This window comes from Amorphotheca resinae (assembly GCF_003019875.1).
Source record: "Amorphotheca resinae ATCC 22711 unplaced genomic scaffold M430scaffold_2, whole genome shotgun sequence".
NCBI lineage: Eukaryota > Fungi > Ascomycota > Leotiomycetes > Helotiales > Amorphothecaceae > Amorphotheca > Amorphotheca resinae.
In genome coordinates this window covers 2,847,428-2,867,942 of record NW_020194472.1, presented here as the reverse complement: position 1 = coordinate 2,867,942, position 20,515 = coordinate 2,847,428, and the positions used below count along the sequence as shown (strand labels likewise).

General features: G+C 50.2%; 9 protein-coding genes across 9 annotated transcripts; 2 read left to right on the top strand and 7 right to left on the bottom strand.

The window, feature by feature from the left end:
• Positions 1-164: 164 nt before the first annotated feature.
• M430DRAFT_134831 (hypothetical protein) lies at positions 165-1,711 on the bottom strand. Its single transcript, XM_024862378.1, has 2 exons — positions 1,009-1,711; positions 165-951 (listed from the first exon to the last, which is right to left on the bottom strand). The coding sequence occupies exons 1-2, from the start codon at positions 1,406-1,408 to the stop codon at positions 350-352; spliced, it is 1,002 nt and encodes a 333-aa protein (XP_024724516.1). The 5' UTR covers positions 1,409-1,711; the 3' UTR covers positions 165-349.
• A 188-nt stretch (positions 1,712-1,899) lies between these two features.
• On the bottom strand, positions 1,900-5,129 carry M430DRAFT_116090 (hypothetical protein). Its single transcript, XM_024861620.1, has 3 exons — positions 4,089-5,129; positions 2,960-4,041; positions 1,900-2,911 (listed from the first exon to the last, which is right to left on the bottom strand). Exons 1-3 carry the CDS (start codon positions 4,842-4,844, stop codon positions 2,170-2,172), a joined length of 2,580 nt encoding a protein of 859 aa, XP_024724515.1. The 5' UTR covers positions 4,845-5,129; the 3' UTR covers positions 1,900-2,169.
• A 758-nt stretch (positions 5,130-5,887) lies between these two features.
• Positions 5,888-7,595, top strand: M430DRAFT_25652 (hypothetical protein; the record flags this gene model as incomplete). The annotated part of the gene is made up of 5 exons (XM_024865274.1): positions 5,888-6,018; positions 6,070-6,252; positions 6,311-6,587; positions 6,632-6,784; positions 6,831-7,595. 5 exons carry the CDS (start codon positions 5,888-5,890, stop codon positions 7,593-7,595), a joined length of 1,509 nt encoding a protein of 502 aa, XP_024724514.1.
• Positions 7,596-7,738: 143 nt separating this feature from the next.
• Positions 7,739-8,299, bottom strand: M430DRAFT_208235 (hypothetical protein). Its single transcript, XM_024864375.1, has 2 exons — positions 8,191-8,299; positions 7,739-8,121 (listed from the first exon to the last, which is right to left on the bottom strand). The coding sequence occupies exons 1-2, from the start codon at positions 8,209-8,211 to the stop codon at positions 7,882-7,884; spliced, it is 261 nt and encodes an 86-aa protein (XP_024724513.1). The 5' UTR covers positions 8,212-8,299; the 3' UTR covers positions 7,739-7,881.
• A 1,040-nt stretch (positions 8,300-9,339) lies between these two features.
• M430DRAFT_116084 (hypothetical protein) lies at positions 9,340-11,252 on the bottom strand. Its single transcript, XM_024861619.1, has 2 exons — positions 9,897-11,252; positions 9,340-9,788 (listed from the first exon to the last, which is right to left on the bottom strand). The coding sequence occupies exons 1-2, from the start codon at positions 11,166-11,168 to the stop codon at positions 9,459-9,461; spliced, it is 1,602 nt and encodes a 533-aa protein (XP_024724512.1). The 5' UTR covers positions 11,169-11,252; the 3' UTR covers positions 9,340-9,458.
• A 707-nt stretch (positions 11,253-11,959) lies between these two features.
• Positions 11,960-13,144, bottom strand: M430DRAFT_39936 (hypothetical protein; the record flags this gene model as incomplete). Its single annotated transcript, XM_024867354.1, has 2 exons — positions 11,960-12,789; positions 12,844-13,144. The coding sequence occupies 2 exons, from the start codon at positions 13,142-13,144 to the stop codon at positions 11,960-11,962; spliced, it is 1,131 nt and encodes a 376-aa protein (XP_024724511.1).
• A 1,086-nt stretch (positions 13,145-14,230) lies between these two features.
• Positions 14,231-14,921, bottom strand: M430DRAFT_56571 (hypothetical protein; the record flags this gene model as incomplete). The annotated part of the gene is made up of 1 exon (XM_024868618.1): positions 14,231-14,921. Exon 1 carries the CDS (start codon positions 14,840-14,842, stop codon positions 14,231-14,233), a length of 612 nt encoding a protein of 203 aa, XP_024724510.1. The 5' UTR covers positions 14,843-14,921.
• A 400-nt stretch (positions 14,922-15,321) lies between these two features.
• Positions 15,322-16,777, bottom strand: M430DRAFT_48314 (hypothetical protein; the record flags this gene model as incomplete). Its single annotated transcript, XM_024867989.1, has 4 exons — positions 15,322-15,503; positions 15,578-16,018; positions 16,074-16,384; positions 16,635-16,777. The coding sequence occupies 4 exons, from the start codon at positions 16,775-16,777 to the stop codon at positions 15,322-15,324; spliced, it is 1,077 nt and encodes a 358-aa protein (XP_024724509.1).
• A 1,870-nt stretch (positions 16,778-18,647) lies between these two features.
• On the top strand, positions 18,648-20,306 carry M430DRAFT_134816 (hypothetical protein; the record flags this gene model as incomplete). The annotated part of the gene is made up of 1 exon (XM_024862377.1): positions 18,648-20,306. The coding sequence occupies one exon, from the start codon at positions 18,648-18,650 to the stop codon at positions 20,214-20,216; it is 1,569 nt and encodes a 522-aa protein (XP_024724508.1). The 3' UTR covers positions 20,217-20,306.
• Between the last annotated feature and the right edge of the window lie 209 nt (positions 20,307-20,515).

The following is a 20,515-nucleotide window of genomic DNA, read 5'->3' as shown; positions in this document are numbered from 1 at the left end:
GCGCTAACTGTCTTAGGCTTAACCACGTGATGGCTTCCACGCTCCGACTCCCGACGTTGATCTCTAAATATACCTTGGATGTTTGTTTCCGTTGAATGAAGTGTTTGGTCCCTTGACTTCAGAGACGGAGTAAAAGGAATTTCGAAAGGATATACAAATAATAAGTGATCTCTTCGTACAGTAGTATATCAAAAAGATTCTATATGCCCAACTCCCGCGCGCTATGTCTATCGTTGACCATTCAAACCAACCAAACCCAGAACTGAGCCAACCCCAACGCCATTAGATGGAGCATGGTATCATAAAGCATAACGCATCCCGCAATCGCAGACCATAGAATCGGCACCTCTCACCGCACCGTAACCTCCGGTGCCTGTCTCCTTGTTGCTCCAATGATAGCCATGCCCTCACCAACCCCCTCATGAATCCCACCCGTAACGCCCTCCACAATCCAACTCGCCAGGTCCGCCATCATCTGTCCCACCTTCCCATCGCCCATGCCCAGCACCGCCGCGCTAATACCCAGGCCTGTCTTGCCCAGCGTATCGACCGTTTCAATACTCCCGCTCAGCACCCTCTCCGAAATCTTATGCGTGCGGTCGTACTGATAAGCCGCCCGCAGTAGATATTTGAGGTATGGAAGAAGAAACTGGAATAGGATAAAGAGCTGCACGATAGTTGAGGCGAGGGCGCGGTGCAGAACCGAAGGGGGGTTGGAGGAGCCAGAGAAGTTGGATTTGGAGTTGTAGGCGGGGTGTGCTTCTAGACGTAGAGGCTCCACGATACCAGGAGGCAGAGCGCTGCGTACACTCAGCTGTTCCTCGGTGGTGAGGTCGGTGGGCAGGGCGCGGAGGAGGTAGGTCACGGCATGGAGGTAAAGTTGTCTTACGAATCGCGGGTCCTGAGATATGGTAGACGATTCCTCGGCGGCGAGGGAGAGAAGGTTGATTCCTGTTTCACACATCTGTTAGAATTGCTCAGCAGGGGGAGGGATTGAGGTTAGTATACCTTGATTCGCAAACTTCCACCCAACCCCACTACTGCTCTCTTCTATCGACATTGTCTGAGTCCTCTTTCTCCCATCCATGTGTGTCTCACTATGCTCCTCACTCGTCTCCATCCCGCTCGTAGAAAAGTATAAATCCTCGCATGCTGCATTACTCAAGACCATGGCATTTCCAAACCCCGCCTCGGGCGTTCTCGCGCCAGGCGATGGCGGTCGGGAAGAATCTGCGCTTTTTGGTCGTGCCGTCAAACCATACATGCTAACAGAGCGTCGCAGAGATGGAAGCCGCGGAAGCCGTGACTGGACGGCGGAGGGCAGTATAGAATAGAGCATTGAGGATGATTCGGGCCTGGATGAGAAGTCGGCGGAGAAAGGTCGCGGATGGGAAGGGTTGCGTGCCATTTATTCGACCTGACTTTTTTGTTGAATATATCTGTACCTATGTACCTTATATATGAACCTTAGAATTGTTGGGCTATTGCCCAATATGATCAAGTGTAACTCTGAATTGAGGGATATCCCGAAGTGAAAGGAGGAGAAGAATTGAAGGCTCGCGGAGCTTCAGAAAGGAATTCATATGGAGTTCGGCATTGTGCATAGCAAGGTTTGTATATGAAGATAAATATACCAACAGATTTGATCCTAGAATAGATAGTGGCAAATGCAATTGCAAGAGACAAGAATTAGAAGGATGGTCAGTCGTTGATGCGGGATATCGATGCCGTTGAACCGTTGAATAGGCGGGGCTTTGACATGTGAAGGTCGGTTATTTACGGAACCCGTTTATCACGTGCTGTCGGTGAATTTAGGGAGGCGGAAAAGAAAAGGGGGGTTGTCCGTTTCCGGACTGGAAAAGGCGCCAACAATGAACATATGTCACAGTGTATTCAATGGTCATCTTGAAATTCATGTATCGTTCTGGGATTACTAATGTTAAAGCCAACTCCAAAAAAGTGCAAGGACCCAAGCTACCCATCTCGAGCTATGTGAATCAACTCCTGTCCCGTACGCAGCGTATCCAATGCAATGCAAAGCAGAGCGAACCCAGGACAAGAGTAACAAGTCATAACACATATCCGCATTCCCCTCCTCTTCTTGCTCCCTGAACTTCACCCCCCTCGGATACACCCATTTCTCTCCATATCGTGGGTTACATTCACCACTCACCCTACAACGGCCTTCATACTCAGACTCTCCAAAAAGCCTGCCAGATCCTCTTTCTTAACTTCCACCACACAATGCTCAAAACTATCGATCCGGACCCGGGCGTTGGTCTCCTCCACCACCTCCTGGAACGCGTTACCGAATTTATTCCTTCCGAACCCTTTGGTCTTCTCTTCCTCTTCGTCATCCTCACTATCCTCATCACTGTCTTCTTCACTTTCCGACTCGGTTTCTTCTTCATCGTCCTCATCTTCTTCACCGTTCTCCTCTCTGGCCCGCCGGCGAGCTTCCCGTTTCTCTTCGCGAATCTTTTCTTTCTGTTTGCGTTTCTCTTCGCGGGCTTTGGCTTTCGCTTCCCGCTTTTCCTTCCGCGCCTTCGCTGCCTCCCGATCCCCAAATCCCATGCCACCACCTCCACCACCGCCAGTTCCAACAACGACATATACTCCTCTCACCTCATTTAGTCCAGCTACCACGAGAGGCGTCCCTCTTCCGCCATGCCCAAGCTTCCCCTTGCTTTCTCTCTCCTGCTCCGCGATTGCCTCTCCAATCCAGAGTGCAAGTTTGGTCAAGGCGGAAGGGTGAGTGAAGAGTGCTACGTCGGGCCCATCCTTCACCACACACATGCGGAACGCACGGAGGTGGCGAATTTGGCGTTTGGATATTAAGGAGGTACCGGTTCGTAGGATGGCCCGGTGAAGATGCTGCGCGGTGGGAAGGGCTGCTTTGAGTTCTTCGATACTATTTCCCTGTTAGCATTGTTTACCGTACATATTTCAAGGGCAATACTTTTCCAAGGCGTCATAAGCATCCCAGAATCGCCCTACCCACTCCTCGCTCTCTAACTTCCCATCTTCATCGCTAGTTTCTTTGACCTCGTTACGCCGATCAAAACCTCCGCTCTCGAGGGTTGACACGGCCTTTTTACCAACTTCTAGAATAGCTCCAACCACCACGCCGACATCTTGTGCGCTTAATGTTGCTCGCCAACCCCAGCTTCGAACGAATCCCCACCCTTCTTTGGTTCCCCCTCGGTCTTTGCCGTCGGTGTCTGCTGGTGGTACCAAGTCGTCGAGCCCGTACATCTCCGAGTATTTCAATAGCTTTGTTCGTAAACCTCGCTTCAGTTCCATGTCCATATGTGTATAGCTTTGTTTGCATTGCACCAGACTGACTCCCATCTTTGCGAGGAGCTTGTGAAGCCGCTTTCGGCCGCTATCTGACCAGATGTGTAACCTCGCAGATAGATAAGGCGAGTGCAACATGCTGTCGTAGAGACTCCAATGTCTAATCAGGAGGAATTTCGGTTCAGGTGATAATCGGATACTGGTATCTGTAGGGCTTCGAGCGGTGGTGGGAATGATACCGTTGTTTTCGGGGAGAGTGTTGCGATTCGAGACATAGCTTGAATCCGAGAGTCCTGGCGGGTTCAAACGCCGGACTTCATCCCGTAGAAGCTGTCGTATTCGTGATCCTCGAGTACCCAGCCAGCCAGTGGGCGATGCGGACGATTTCTGGGTAGAAACAGCGACACCAACTGAAGATCTGCCATACAACTCCATTGATGTAACTCCTACAATTGCCATCCAAAGCATATCATTGTCTTCCCGACCAAGCTCCGAAGCCAGGGAATACATCATCGAAGATATTGGCTCTGAATATGATGCTCCGAGAGAATAGTACGCTTGTAGAACCGATTCATGTTTTCGACGAAGCTTTAGTAGACGCCGCCGTAATGTTCGAGCAGAGGGAGCCTTGGGAGGTTGTGCTGGGGTAGGGGAAACAGAACGAGAGGCCACTGTCAGGGGGCCTTCGAGGGACATTAGGCCCCGTCTTGGCGGACGTGATGGAGAGTCTGGGATGGGACTCGACTGATGTTTGTTAGCCACAGCCCACCATTAAATAGTACAGTGCATACCGAATTGCTCTTTCGCCGCTGCCGTGGCCTGTCGTCATCACTACTCTCATCCTCGTATCGGTCTGACCACGACTTTCGCTTCTGTCCTGGCCTTGGTACGGATTCCTCATCATCGCTTTCCGTATCACTGCCATCACTTTCATCGCCATCATCCTCAACCTCTGGCATCTCCACAAGTGCCAGGTACGCTTCTCGCTCCGCATCCAGCTCCTCTTCGATGTCGCCGTCATCTAACACGATAATCCCCCCTTTCCCCGGTTTATAATCTCGCAGGATCTTCCCACCTTCAACCCCAGGATGCTTCTGATCTACCATTTCCCCGTCCTGCTCGATCTGTGGCAAGGTTGGTAACCCCCCGAAAACGTTCCCTAAGTTCCATGGCCGTCTCGCATCCACGACCCATACTTCAACCCCGCCATAACTACTCTCATCCCCCTCGGCTTCAATGCCCAGTAAAGCTCCAAGGTCAACTAACCCGCCGACACCTAAGCAGACAACTACCCCTCCGCTGCCGCCCTCACTCTCCATCATGGGTCTAATGACGTTGCGCCCCGTATTCTCCAAGTCGCCATAGCCGGCAATTGGCTGGATCTTATGTGCGATATAGTCGCGTTTGAGCAGGTTCGTGAGGATACGACAGCCGCATAATGCGTCGGGTTCGAGGGCGACGAGGATCAGGACGGGCGGGGAGAGCGGGTGGTGGGTTCGTTGGAGGTGAAGATAGAGGGTTGATAGCAGTGATCGTGGGAGATACATCGTTATCGAAGAGCGGACGCGTCGAAGGTCATGCCAGATCTATATAGGAGGCTGTAGTTTTGTTTTGATTGTTCGATTGCCCGGATTCTGCGTCGGGGTTCGCGGTTTGACTGGAGTGGGCCGACGCGTTTTGATAGGCACGCAAGTCGGGGTTATTGCAGGGAGAATGACATGGGGTGCAATGGAGTTGGATAAATTTTTGTGAGGTCCGTTGTCCCTCTCGGAGAGACTTGCTCGTATGAGGGCCCGAGAAGGCGTGCGGAGAGGGCGTTGGTGGTGTATTGGAAGTCCTGGTGTACCGTGTTGGAGACCCGTCGCGCTTCCTCTTTGGGACGCGACTGGCAGCGCGTAGCCAGCCGAGCTCTCGCTTAGAGATCGCTTCACCTAAAAGGGACATATCTCTATCCGCTCGCATCACGACGTCGCAACTTCACGTCGTCAACATTGGTCTTCATATGGTTGTGCTCTCTGCCAGCAAGGCCTGCTAGATTGAGCTTTATAGGAATCTGCAACTGCTTCTACAAAGAAACATGAGGAAGTCACTCCGGGGTCAGGTGACGCCGCGAGGGGGGATGGGGTTCTCATTGCTGCCTTCAGGTCTCTTCTCACGCACTCTCAAATGGTTTCCAACGTCATCTTATCCAATTGCACGCATCAGCCATATCAGCCATCCCACCGCATCCGGCCAGATTGGAGCCGCCGCGTCGATTGGCCGGGGGTCACGTGCAGCGGCGATGGCGAAATCAACAGCAGCGATGAGGAATCCCCTTTCTGGAGTGAGAAGAGCAGGTGCGACCCTTGACCCGTCCTTCCCTTCTGGGAAACCTGGGATGGGGAAACACGGCAAGTCGCCCATACTTAAAGGCGTCTTCGACCTGTGTTGCTTTCGTTTGCTTTCCTCTTGTTTTCATGTTTTAATCGCTTGATTTTCAGCCTCATCTTTTTCAATCATATATACATATATATTTACACAAGGTTTATAGAATATATCCGTCTATATCTGCTTTGTTATCAGCTCTGTTTTATTGTAGACCTTTCCAGCAATGCCATTCAAAGCCAGCCGTTGCGCCGTCATAGGCGCCGGGGTGAGCGGACTCACAAGTGCAAAACACCTGAAGGCTGCCGGAGTCGAAGTCGTAGTCTATGAAAGATCATCTGTTTCTGGTGGTGTGTGGTTAGTTCAATTGAGTGCCCATTGTTTAACCCCACGACTGATCCATGTCAGGTCGTATACTGAGCGCCGACCTCTCGAGCCCAGTTATCCTGCACTCAGGCCGTCCGTCGCGGACTTTGTTGCCGATCCAGACGCAAAGGTCTCAATCCAAAAGAGTCCGGTGGATGAGCAGAACGGGGCTCAAGTCGATCCCCAAGTGACGGAAGACATCGATCTCGTCCACGCGCCGCCAGGGTAATCTCTCCTACCCGAGACCATACTTCAAAAATACTAACAAGCATTGTCTTCTAAGCCCTGCTTATGACGGGCTGAAAAACAACATTCCCACCCCCTTACAGGAGCTAAAGGGGCACCCGTGGAAGGAAGGAACAGAAGACTTTGTCAACGTTCGGGTCATTGGAGAATATCTCCAAAGCTTCTCAAAGACATTTGATGTTGAGCCTCTGATCAAATTTAACACGAGAGTCGAAGAGCTTGAGAAGGTTGAAGGTGGGAAGAAGTGGCGGGTGAGATCGTCCACTCTGATTATAGATGGGCCGGAGAAAGGACGCAAGATCAGAGAAGTCGAGGTGGGTTTTTCTCCGGCACTGGGGATGCAGCTTCTTCTGACTAGAGACAGGAGTTTGACGCTGTCGTGGTTGCAAATGGGCATTACCATGCCTGCAGAGTACCGGATATACCGGGACTCAAGGAGTGGAAGGCGGCATGGCCTTCTCGAGTGCAGCACTCAAAAGGCTACCGAACACCCAACGACTTCAAAGACCAGGTCCGTCTGCTCCTCTCATACTACAGTCCAAAGCTAACGGTCCCAGAATGTCCTCCTCATTGGAGGAGGAGTCTCTTCTACAGACATTGCCAAAGAAATTGCTCCAATCGCGGGAAAAGTCTACCAATCCGCCCGCGAGAGCCCTTTCCGTCTTCCACTCAGCTTCCTGCCACCCAGCGCAGAACGTGTAGCCGATATTGCATCATTTGCCATCCCCACCTCTCCCCAAGACATACCTGGTGAAGTAGTTCTCACCGACGGCCGCATCCTAACCGGAATCGACAGAGTGGTTGTCTGCACCGGCTACCACATCACCTATCCTTTCCTGCCGTCCCTCCACAATGACTTCCTCGCTCGGGAAGCTGCCGGCGAGGAAATCCTTGTCACGGATGGCACACAGGTCCACAACCTCCACAAAGATATCTTCTACATTCCAGATCCGACCCTCGCCTTTGTCGGCATCCCGTTTTTCTCCGCTACATTCACGTTGTTTGAAATTCAGGCTATTGTTGTGAGTAAGGTACTCAGTGGACAAGCATGGGTACCTAGTAAGGAGGAGATGCGGAAGGAGTACAGGGAGAGAGTAGAGAAGAAAGGTTACGGCAGGGCCTTCCACAGCGTCATGAATGAGGAGGTTGAATATGTGGCTGACCTAGTGGCGTGGGTGAATGCTCAGGCGGAAGCCACCGGTGGTGAGAAGATGGAGGGGCATACTGAGAAGTGGTTGGCCCAGAACCAAGCCAGGCTGGTTCGGATGAAAGAAGCGTTTAACGAGAATGGGACCAGCCCGAAACCCGAGGCGACGGCGTAGAGGGTAGTTATTTGAGCGAGGCAGACATGACTGCCTGATGATTTAACGATATCATGGTCGGGATACACATATGGGAGACGAGAATCAGAGCATTCAGTTGTGAAAGCCGCACCAAGAGATAGCTTCCACTTAAAGCCTTCTGTCTATCCGTGCCAATACCCCACGCCCAAGCGCATTCCCTTCATCATACCTCGTCAGGACCAACGAGCGAGCGTACAAACGAAAGTCATTCCCCTCTCCATCAATCCGCCTATACCCCCCTCCCCCTTCTTCAAACCCACCCTCCCTAATCACGCACACACGCACACCCCTCCTCCCTACAACTCACCTCCCACGGCAACCGGCCCCATAACTCGCACTCCTCACTAAACCGCATATAGCACTCACTCTCCGACCAAGAGATAGCGCACTGGATACTGAAGGGGGACAAGAGCGAAAGAAGTCCATCGTTATTTGGATCTTGGCGCGCTGGTGTAGGAATCGCAAGGGCTCGGGTGAGGATAAACGAGAGGAGGAGGAAGAAGATCTGAAAAGCGTGTTTGTTAGTTTAGGTATCTGGGAATTGAGAGTGCGGATTAGGAGGGGGAAAACGTACGAGGGATGGTGGAGAGTACATGATAGGTAAGGTAAGGATATCTGGATATGTTTTTAAAATTCGAACGCTTTCTTTCTTGTTTTCTTTCTTTTCTTTGATGTTCCGCTTCTTGAACTCCGGACTGGAAATCTTTGGGATGATGTGATGTGCTTTATGAATGAATGAATGGACTGGCAGCAAGTACTTAAGTAAGGTACCTAGGTATAGCTGGCTGGAACAGACAAACACATTTCATAGCGTTTCTGTCCTCTCATATATATATTCTCATCCCACATCTTCTTCCTCCTCCTCCTCCCTCTCCTCACTCTCCTCAAAGAAAATATACAAATATAATAAGATTACACGACGGGCCCTGACATCCAGGATCCCTTGCACCTTTGCTGTTCTAAGATCTGCAGTGCATGCATGAGGTGGATGCTGGATAGGCGCAGATGATGCATGCACGACATAGGTAGGACTAGATGTCTAGATGTCCGATGCACCGTTCTAACTTCCGAAGAACGGGTTTGGATTTTTATGGACTACGAAAAGAGTCGCTACTAGACATCTATGTGTTTCCATTCCTCTTCCTGTAAATTCCAGTCAGCAATATCGTCATATACAAACCTCCCCCCCCCCTCCCCCCCTCTCTCCCCCCAAAACTCTCCTCTTCCAACTTCGAAAATTCCCCCACCCATCATCATATTCACAGCGCGACATGCTACATATTCATTACATTACACAAAAAGCACGCCCCTTACATGTGCGTTTCCCGTGCTTGCTTTTTTTTTTCCGACATGAAACGAAACGCGGATGCGCGCAGCGTGGTACAGAGGTTTGGGTTTCGGAGGAAAAGGATAGGGACGTTGGGGCTTGTTGAACTTTTGGGGTTTGCTTGGATACTATCTAGGTAGGTACTTATTGTATGGATGGATGGATGGATGGATGGGATGGGATGGGATGGGATTTATTTTCAGGGTGAAGGGTAGAGGGAGGGAGGGGGGGAGGGAGGGAGGGATGTATCGAGGCATTTCGCAGCGCGGGGATTGTCGTGTCGTGGATAGATAGATAGAGCGAGCGGATGTGCGAGTGTACAGGATTCGAATTTCGAACTGGGGTCAGGTAATCTAGAAGAGTCTTTTGATTTTTTAATTTATCTTTTTTTAATTTGTTTGTTTTGTTTCGTTTCGTTTCTATATTTTCTATTTCGAGGTCGTTGACTCGTTTCTAGATGATATGGCATGGAAACAATGCCTTCTACGTGTTGAATCATACATCATACTCATACATCATACAGTAAGCCCCCCCGCCGTTCTCAGCACCAACACCGCTTCCTTCTCTACCAGCGGTCCCTGATACACGCGCCGGCCTCGAACCCAATACCAGAGACCGCTCAGGATCATGACGCCGCCCGTCACGACCACCGAGTAGTTCATGGTGCTGGGCGTGACGGGCGTGGCGGGCGGCCAGACACTCCAGAAGATCACGAAGATCATGTACAGGCAGGCGTAGAGATTGTTGAGGATGCCCCAGATGCCGGGGATGTGCCAGGGGCCCCAGATGAGTCGGCCCTGCACGATTTCCGTCAGCGCCGCTTCTTCCTGCGGCGTCGCTGCCGTCTTCTCTTCGGTGATCTCCATGGCTTTGGACTCGTCGTCGACGACGAGGCTGGTGGGTGCGGGGGGCATCACGGGGTCGGGTTCGCGCTCCGTGCCGTGGGGGAGCACGTGCCCTTTGATGCGGTGGTAGAGCAGGAATGCGCAGGGGAGGAAGTAGGATCCGTAGAAGCCGGTGATGGTGAGGGAGACGACGTCGTTGAAGGCGGTTGAGGAGCCGATGTAGATGAGTGTCAAGAGCGCGGCGAGGAAGGTGACTGCGCCTGCGGCAACGATGGGCACTTTGGTGCGCGTATCAACCTTGCTGAGGTAGCGCGAGAAGGGCGTGCCATTGTCACGGGCGAACGACCATGTCATCCGGCTCGCGGTGGTGGTGATCCCAAGGGCGCACGCCCAGGTCAGAACCAGCACGATAGCGCCCATGGCGACGGCGCCCGGGATCGTGTTGACGCTGTTATAGAAGATCTGGATGAAGGGGAAGCCCGTGTCGGTTCCCATGACAGAGGATACGTCTCCGAGGCAGTAGAGCACGGTGATCATCATGGCAAAACCAATGATGCCGTTCATGATCATGCCGGCGCAGATGGCGCGGGGGATGTTGAGCGCGGCGTCAGACACTTCTTCGGCCATGTGGACAGAGGCGTCCGCGCCGACAAAGGTGGCTATGTTTCCCAGGAAGCCAATGCAGTACGAGAGACCCTGGGTTGACCAGCCGCCTTCGTTGAAGGCGGTCAGAAACACGGAAGCCGTGCTACCGATTTGGGAAGTGGTGAGGAGGGTGACCATGATGCCTATGAAGCCTCCGAGATGGAGGACCATGAGCACGATTTCGACTTTAGGGAGGAGTTGCGGGAGGAAGATATTGACCGAGACATTGAAAAGCATGACGGCCCATGTGAGGAGGGTGCCATGCCACAACTTGGATTCGTAGCCCGGATAGCGGAGGATCATAAGGCCCTGGATGATAGTGCCCGCAAACAGCGATTCCGTTGCAACAGTAGCTACCCAAGCCAGCGACGTGAGCCACCCAACGAGGTAGCTCAGTAGCTTCTTCCATCTCTGCGGTGCAAGCATCGAGACCCAGTAGTACTGGCCGCTGGCAATGGGGGCAATGGAGGCCAGTTCTGAGATGACCGTATACACGGACAAGGTCGACAGCCAGGCGATGAGGAAGCCATACACAAGACCAGCGGGCCCGCCATTGTCAAAACCCTGCGAGAACAGCGCCAGGACCGTCTCCCACGTGATGAGCTCGCACACTGCGAAGGCGAAGAGTGACCAGAAGCCAAAGCGGCGCTTGAGGACCTGTTTCTTGCCGAGGCGCGCCAATGTCTCGCTGTCGGTGGAGATGCCACTGGCCCTTCGCGGGAGCAGGGCGGCCATGACTGTGAGGATGGTCAGGACTGCCCCTGAGAGAGAGAGGGAGAAAGGGGGGAGGAGAGAGAGAAAAGAGAGCGAATAATCGAGGAGTTGAGAAGTGAGAAAGATGGAGACGGGACGGGTATTATGTGACGTCCCGCGCGGAGAAATCACATTAGCCGAGGCATCCAGGGTCCGGGAGCTAGGCAGGAGAATTTGATTAGTTCAGGAGATAAGGTTGATAAGGGGAGAAAGAAGGGGGATTCTTATCTTATCTTGATATCTTTTCAACCTGGGGTGAAAAGTTAACTGAAATGGGCAAATCGCTCCGCAGATGAATCCAGTAGTGTAGACGAGCCCAGATATCCCCATATTGTGGCCCGTGCCACTATGTTGACCTCCTCGACGCGTTCAGGGGCAGTCATGTGACTGGGGCTCAAAGGGTGAATGGACCATCGCCAGTATTAGGAATACGCTGTGCAAGCGTAGTCTTGATCCTTAAACTAAGTTGAAATTGTTGCAACTCCTTCTCTTCGTTTTGAGCCGACAACAGATCTATCCAATACTGTGCATTCTCTAAAGCTAGATCTTGCTTGACGAAAGCGGGTGCATTCTTCAAGCTATCTATCACTACTTCGCCGATACTCTCGGACATACGTGCGAGGAACAAGTCTTAGCAAGGCTCAAGAACCTCGTTGTCACAATCAGAGTAAGTGTGGAATAACTCGTCACCGTCATTACTAAATAAATGCTATGCGACCCTCCTATGACCTACACCCAAACGCTAAGTACTCTGCCCCCTCCCGCCATTGCTTTCAGTTCGCAGTGGACGGAGCAGGATGATCTCTTCGCTGCATCCTCTCCTTCATCAAATTTCTCTTCCCGTCCGCAGCCTTGTCCGCAGCCTTCATCCTCTGAAGCATGTCTAGATCCGCCGCGCTGTATCCCAACGTGTCAACTCTTCGTGGAAATATGGCCCCGGACTTTCCAGAAAAGATCCTTTTAAGCCGAGCTGGCTGGCCCCCAGCGACCATGACCGTGCCCAGAAAGCCCTTAAGCTCCTGCACAGTCGCTGCAACACCAGTGTTGTTGAATAGCCCATTTCCGTTCTGTACAGAGGCTTCAACGAATGTGACCACGAACTCAACCCAAGCCAAGCAGTCTTTAACTTTTTCAACTCCTGGTGCTCGACGAAATTCAATAGTATTCGTTCCGTCCTCAAGAAGATTTAGGAAGTTCCAACCAAAGTATTTGTCGTCGCCGTCGTTCATCAAATAGACTATCTCGGGGATAGTCTGGCAGCTGTCGATAATATCAAAGCAAGTTTTTAACTTCTTGTTTGGGAAGCGACGATTATCATAAACGTTGCTCTTAGTCCAAGGGTTACATCGTCGGGTGCTTGGCAAGAGAGCTTCGAACGCGAACTCGAAGTATACAATACTGCGGCAGATTGATTTGACTGCTGGCAAGGTCCATGTTCCGTTATTGTCGTCACGGGAAGGAGACAAGTGAACATGGAGGCCGCATGATTTGTTAACTGCAATGACTGTAACATCGCGGATATGCTTCCACACATGCTCAACAATCTCACGGAAGTTGGAGCCAGTTCTAAACTTGAGCACAGGGGAAACAAGCTCTAACGGCCCTGAACATACGGTGTCAGTATTTGAATATCACCGCATCTGGCAAGGACAGTTACATTTTCTTGGCCCCGAGTCCTCATCGTTAGGATTTAAAGTTTCTTCAAGGGATTTATCCGCTGTCAGGACCCAATCGTGATATTTCCTTGGGTCCTCCTTGTCATAGACGTCGTCGATTTCGACCTCTTGGCGCATTTTTGGTACCCAATCTGGAGCATCTTCATTATAGCTGGCAGCTATTGCGTATGCAAAGTACTTCAGGTTTGGAGCATCGTTGTCGCCGCCATTCCTGCCCGTAAGCAGGAATTCTGCTTCGATTCCGATGTCGAGACCTGCTGTGACCACGGGATTTTGAGACATTTTGAGAGAGTCGAGGGCCGTGAAAATGTCAGGTGGCTGAATATTTTCAAGGTGAAGGCGATCCAGGGAGTCCAAAGGCTGATGGTTTTGATACCGAGCGTACTTTGCTCAACAAAGAGCCCGCAGTCGGATTGATGTTGGAAAATTCTCTTGTGGGCGTTGTTTTGGAATCCTGGATAGCTAGCCATCAGAGATGTGGTCTAAGTATGGGTTCACTGGGCAAGAGTGCCTTCTCTGGCAATGTGGCATTCACTCTAGACAGAGGAGGGCGAAGACTCAACACCTGTACGCGGTGCCCTCTACGAACCTACAGCTCTATTTTAGAGTCTGTAAAGCCAAGATTAAGTTACGAACCGAGCGACACGAAGAGAGTTTCCCTTATCGACCTTTCGACCCTTACTACTGTGCCCTTACGACTACCTATCGAACATATACACACGAGAGAGGGACCTAGGGGAGGCGTTTAGCGGTTCTGCGAGGAGGAGAATACAGTGAATACTACGCCCTATAACACATCGCGTATATAAGAGGGTTAGGAGGAAGGGTTAGAGGGCGATATTACGCCCTCGTTATACGCGCTTACGATCACTGTCGAAGAGAAAGGGTCTATAGCTCTATTACCGTAGAGTTGACAAGGAGGCTTTTAACTCGCGTTAAGCTACCTGGATTCGAGCTCTAAGGGATCTAGATACCTCTCTCTACGACAGTATACAACATCTATAGTCTACCCTAACTGTTAAGGGAAGTTCCAGTCACAAGCTATTCTAGTACGTAAACACTCGAAATGCTTTCTAAGGTCTATAGAGGCACTATAACACCGCGGGATCAGGGACCTAGGGCTAGGTATAGAGGCAGTCTTTTTTACCCCTTGTAGGTTTTTTTAGGCTCTTGTGTACCTAGGACTTTGTATTAAAAGCCCTATTAGCTTAGCTGCTTAGGCTGCTTAGCACGTCCTCATACCCTTCGGGAGGTCAGGGTCATAGGTAGTAGCTACGGTTACTTGATTTCTGCCCGCATTCGTACGCAAATAAATATCATCATCATCACTCTAAACCCATGTATTGACCAGTCCTATGTATACATGGCTTAAAGTTGATCCTCCGAAATCCTCAACTGGTCAAAATCCTCCACAGGTTTAAAATGAGATGCCATTTCCTTCTCCACGTCCTTCTTCCATTCCTCTAATGACCACGTCCCCTCTCTCAGCGCACTACGATCAGTCTCCGCCCACATAAACGCTTTCCCTCTCACTCTTTCCCCATCTACCTCAAACCTTAGACTTTCTAAATCATAAGCCTCAGTCTCATATTCCTTAAGCATCTCAACATGTTGCTTAGTCTCTATAACGCAGGTCATGCCATCGACATAGCTATCGATTGCATCTACCAGAGCGGGATATTGACCCCACAGCATTATTTTATAGGTCCTTGCCCTGGCTGGTTTGAGTACCGGTGGGCTTGGAAGCAGGAGTATTTCTTGGAGTTTCAAGGGATCCATAAGGGTGCCGTAGAAGAAGAATGGCTTTGGCGTGTAGATGTCTTCATTAGGGAATCGTGGTGGTGATGGCATGCCTGCGGCACGCCATGCTGCGAACTGCTCGCCCATGACGTTGCGTTTAGCCCTTCGAGCCGGCTTCCGGTTTCCATTGTTCATGGCCTTTGGAGTAGAAGATTCGCTGTTCGTATTGGAGTTGTCCATTGTGTCTGTCTTTGATAAAGTATTGCAGTGGTCGTGGTGCGAAATCTAGGTAGGTACTACCGTACTGAAATGGTTGTTGGGGTTGGACGGTAAGATCGAAGGGGCCACGATTGTGGGCATATATCTACTAGTAGCTAAGCGAACCCCACTATGTAATATCACCGTCATCATGGTCATGTGGCCAATTTCCAGCTCCACAGTACCTACCAGGTAGGTACCTAGCAGGATACGCGCTACGCTAAGCGAGACAAGGCGCTAGTACGGGACACAGAACACTACCTACCGTACCTTATATGATATGGTGCAAATCAACATCTATATCTACCTACCTCGATTGAATGTCTGGCCACGTCAAGACTCAAAAAAAGGCGCTTTTTGTTCGTAAGTTGATTTGCGATGTTTTATGCTATCTCTCAGTTAACAGAGAAGAGTTGGCCAACAATAGCAGTCGGCAAAATCAATTATGCTACGATTTTCAATTAGGCAGTTTGGCTAAAGTCATAACTATTCCCAAAGCCTCGATTAAGGTAACTTTCAGCAACCTCCGACTCCTTGACCCAGTTGACATGAAGATCAAGCCCGGATTCACTATCCACCAAAGGCTTAATCTCCTCGGAGAGTTCAAGCTTCATCGGATTCCTGTACCACGGAGCAAAGTGAACTAATCACACAATCAGTATCAATGGGAATCATGACTCGAGTCTTTGAATGGAGTAATGGAGTTTGAAGACCCACTCATAGCCAACATTACCCTGACCTCCTCAGTCCAATTCGGCATCCCAGCATGCCACAATCTCAGATCCCGAACCACTATGGACCCCTTAGGTATCACCGGCTGGGAGGGTCCTCGAACAGTCCGTCTCTCCTCCAACACATGCTCCTTGATTCGGCCACTCGCTCGGTCACCATGCTCGCCTTCCTGCACGTCAAGGCCAGAATCAAGATGCGTGCCGAGCCATATCTCAGTCGATCCGTTTTCAGGCGTCATGGTGATGAGGGGGATATTGACTACGAGGGCAAATGGGTGATTCGGGTGCGCGAAGTCTGCATCCGAGTGCACGGGTTGGCGCTGTGGCTCGGAGGAAGGGGTAGGCGGCATAGCGGAGTTTCCAGAGCAGAAAGTCATCAAGGGCCTAGGACCAAGAACCGCGGAGGTGATCTGGGTCGCGATCGGGTCTATCACCAGCTATCAGTCCTCAATCGATCCTGCAACCGACAGGACTCATCATACTCAGGAAAACATCCCTCTCGAAATATTCCCGAATAGGCGGCGGATCCTGCTGTATATTCCCAAGGTTATAATTAAACGGCGCGTCCTTTCCTCTCGCCTGCAGCATCCTCGCATCGGCTACCATCTTCTCATTCAGATGATCCAATACCCCGTGAGGAATCGCGTTTTCAATAACGACTAGTCCATCTTCATGTACGCTCCGCACTGCGAGCTCCAGGTTCTGGAGACTTAACGCACGTGCTTGGATCTCGGAGCTCGAGGGTTGGATTGAGAGTGGGGTTAGAGAGCGGGAAGAAGCACTTGCAAAGGTTCTGTAAGTACCAGGTGTATAATATACCCCGCGGGCGGGAAGAAGGGTCTTTGAGGAGAGAGCTTTTGCGAAAGTGAGAGCAGCCGAAGACCTCATCATGACAGCAGTCATAATACAGGAGCGGGCTTAGACAAATGAAAGTAAGTGTGAGAATGAAGATCAGATCTCTATGAATGATGAAAACAGAACTGAGAGGATGTCGAGGATTTAAGGCTTTCTTATATATTGGGTAGAGACGAGTTACAACATACAAGCAACGTGTTGGTCCGCCTTTCGTCCCATCAGGTAAGTTTCCCGAACCTCGCGCAAAAAGTCCAGATTGGATATAATCGTCATATTGCGGGGCCCCGCTCGGCCGGCTAGCGTGGCTGTTGAGTATCACGTGGATGGACATTGCACGTTAAAGGGGGGATTTCATATAAGCGAGGGGGGAAGGCCGGTGTCAACGCGTTTAGAGCCTCGAATTTGATTCGTTCATCTGACGACTTACATACCTATATCAAGAGCAGGAAGAGCAAAAGGGGGACCAAAAAGAAAAAAAGACAACATACAACAGCAGGTATTCGCTGATCGTCACCGACTCAACTACTAATCTACCGATCTGAGGCTTAAGGATGCCAGAGCGGACGGGATGGCCTGTTATCCTCAGTCTATGGTCATATGTACGAGCCTTTTCCCTATTTTGAGTTGAGAGTCTGGATGTTCTGGGAAATATTGGTCACTGTGGGGGCGAGGCAGGGTTGAACAACTGCTAACACCACGCTCAATGAATCAATACAACAATCCCCTAGGAAGATTGCCACACATAATAGACGCAGCTCGAGCAGCTTAAACAGCCAACAACACGCCCTCAGTAGTCAGCGTTGAAGAATATCAATTCCCCCGTGGGTGTCGATTAGGCAGCATCACTCAATGAAGCAGATATTCGAAGCGTCTGAACATAGAATTCGAGATTCTGCTGGAAGGGTATCAACGTACCTATACAATACAAAAGCCTTAAAGGTTCTGGCAAAAGGTACTAGCCCATAATCCATATTATATTTCGACACAAGCACACTCATCCAACCAACAGTCAGGGCATGTGGTTTAGTGGTATAATTCCTCTTTAGCAAGCATACATCTGTCCCTGTACATCTGGTACATGTGCATGTTTAAGTTAGAGGCGGTCCAGAGTTCGATTCTCTGCTTGTCCAACATTTTTGCTGCTGGTTATATTTTTTCAAATATTTTTTTAATTTTCTTTTCCTTTTTCTTTTTTTCTTTTTTTGTTGCCCCTTTGAAGCAAGAAGAGGACTTTGGGCCGAACACGGCTTTTGTAACACTCTATCTCACAAATGATTCTTGATTCAACGTCCAAGACTCGTCCACATACGACCGCTGCCCGCACTGGCGGACGGTATGCCAGCACAAGACGGGGCCGTGGCAGTAGCTATAGCCGTAGTGGATGTATCGTCCGTTTGTAGTGGAAGCAGGAGTGCATATACAGTATACTCCGCTGTAGAATGCAATAGTGGATAGTGAGATATGTTACGGCAATTCAAATCCGGAGTTCTCTCCGTTCTACTGTGTAGTACTGAAGTGAACTGTGGGCTTGGAACTTGGAAATTGCAAAAGCAATGCTGAGATGTAATCACAAATTGTAACATAGTAGTAACCCGTAGGCCAGAAACATTTTCAACAGAGAAGGCTTACTAATACTCCACAAGCCAACAGAGTGTGCCTCACTAGAGCAGTAACCAACACCGTACTCAAAACATCCACGCCCCTCCTTCACTGGAAGGTATATATGTACCTAGTTGGTGTGAAAATAACCTTATTCGCTAGTAAGAAGCCATCAAGACTAACCGCCGCTAGTACTTTTGAACGCCTGTGATTAATCGGAACACTGTAGCGAGTTTGCTTTTATAATTGCACACCACATTATATCCCCACACCACAAAAACTATTGGCAGCCTTGTCCAACCTCCCTCATTGTTCTTGCTCCTTCATCAAGAAATATAATGACATACCTAAGTAATTGATGTCGCCAAATACCTCGCTCCACGACGTGTTACTTACGAGTTGCCAATCATCTTGGCTGTCTCATAAACTCCCATTTTGGCAAACTAATGAGCTGGACATCAAATAACCTCATCAAAATTTTGCCCGAAGGTTGACATCAGGGTACTAGGTACTTTTGATTATAAATCAGAGCAGTTCATTTCAGGGCTCAAAGCGTTCAAGAAGAGATTATGAGCGAGGATACGGATTATTCTTATGTCTCCATGGCCTCTGGGTATGATCCAGACTCCAGCGACGAGCCGTTTCCGAAGCAGGCACATTCTCCCCAACGTAAGCTCTATGCTTCTCCTCAACATGAGCTCATTGATACCTGCATATCCGGATTTTGCTCTCCAACGCGATATTTGTTTCTATTGTCAGACAACCCTGAAGAGCGGGCTGAAGCTCGGAAAACCAACACACTGTGGCGATGTGGCGATCATATTCTTCGTCTCCTCTGCCGGCAGAGCGAAGCCATTCGAAACCAAAGTAGCGACCATCAGCTTGTCATCAAACGATGCGATGACATGATAGAGTTTGCACACGAGAAGTTCTATATATTTCCTTACAAAGACGTCCCTCCTTGCTGGATGGAACTTTACAGAGAAGCAAGCTTGCTCAAGTTTTCGGCGCTTGCGATGAGTGGTGTTTGGGCTTCTAAGGACCATGGCCAAGATTTCAAGGATGCTCCACCTCTGTCTGATAGCCAGATGGATGACATGGTTAGAACGATGGATATGGCTCTCATTATGACCGGCCCCGCTCCGTCCATCACTACTCGAGAAAATGTTGAAACTGTGATGGGCCTTCTACAAGAATGTCACACCCTTTCACTCAACATGGAAGAAGATAATGAGGCGCAACCGGCAGTCAAACGTCAAAAGTTAGATCACGATTGGAGATACCCGCGCTACCGTTTCCCAATAACGTCCACTGGCGAACCACCCGTGCGCAAACCAGTTCTTGTTGTGCAAGAGCCATCACTCGAAGCATTTGAATCAAATATGCATCACCCATCACTTCCTACAATAGGGGCAGTACCGCTCCATATCACACATGCTATAGACCACTGGCCGGCGCTACGCAACCGGGGATGGAGTCATCCATTTTATCTGATGTCGAAAACAATTGGTGGTCGACGACTTGTTCCAATCGAGATTGGGAAAAGCTATGTTGATGCAGACTTTGGTCAAAAAATCATCACTTTTAAGGAGTTCTTGGAAAAGTATATTTTGGAGCCACAGTCCTCTACGGGTGCAGGTTATCTTGCGCAGCACAATCTTTTCTCTCAAATACCTTCACTAAGGGAAGATATCATGATTCCGGATTACTGCTTCACCTCTGCCTCTGAACCCCATTTTACTTCGCCACTTGCTGCGACGTATTCAAAGGTGCCTCGACTAGAAGAGCCGCTGCTCAATGCGTGGTTCGGCCCTGCAGGCACAACCACTCCATTGCACATGGATCCGTACCACAACATTCTGGCACAGGTTGTCGGTAAAAAGTACATAAGATTGTATGCACCGAAAGAAGGCCCGAAGCTGTATCCAAGAGGGTTGGAGGATGGGATTGATATGAGAAACACAAGTGAAGTTGATGTGGGTGTCTTTGCTGGCTTAGACGGGACCCAGTCGGAGGCAGACGCTGCAGCGGAGAAGTTCCCCTTGTTCAGGACGGCGGACTATGTGGAATGTATCTTGAACGAGGGTGAGTGTCTTTATATTCCTGTGGGCTGGTGGCATTATGTTAGGAGCCTCACCGTCAGCTTCAGCGTGAGCTTTTGGTTCAACTGAGAGAAATAACCACTGCCTGTCTGGGAGAGCTCAACCCCCAGGTCTACGGAGTATAATCCACAGCACTTCGAGCCTTGAAAAGAAACCCTCCATCCTTACCTGCGTGGAATGTGGATTCAAGGATCCCTCCATCCCTCCGTGAACCGAACCATCGTTACCCCGTGACCAGAGAAAAGGTGTATCACGTGGGAATTTGCGCCATATCGAGCAAACCCAAATAGGCAAGGTCATCGTTGACCCGTTTAAGGTTGTTTGGCGATTCCCGTGCCCTCGGCTTTGACGGCCGAGAAAACAACAAT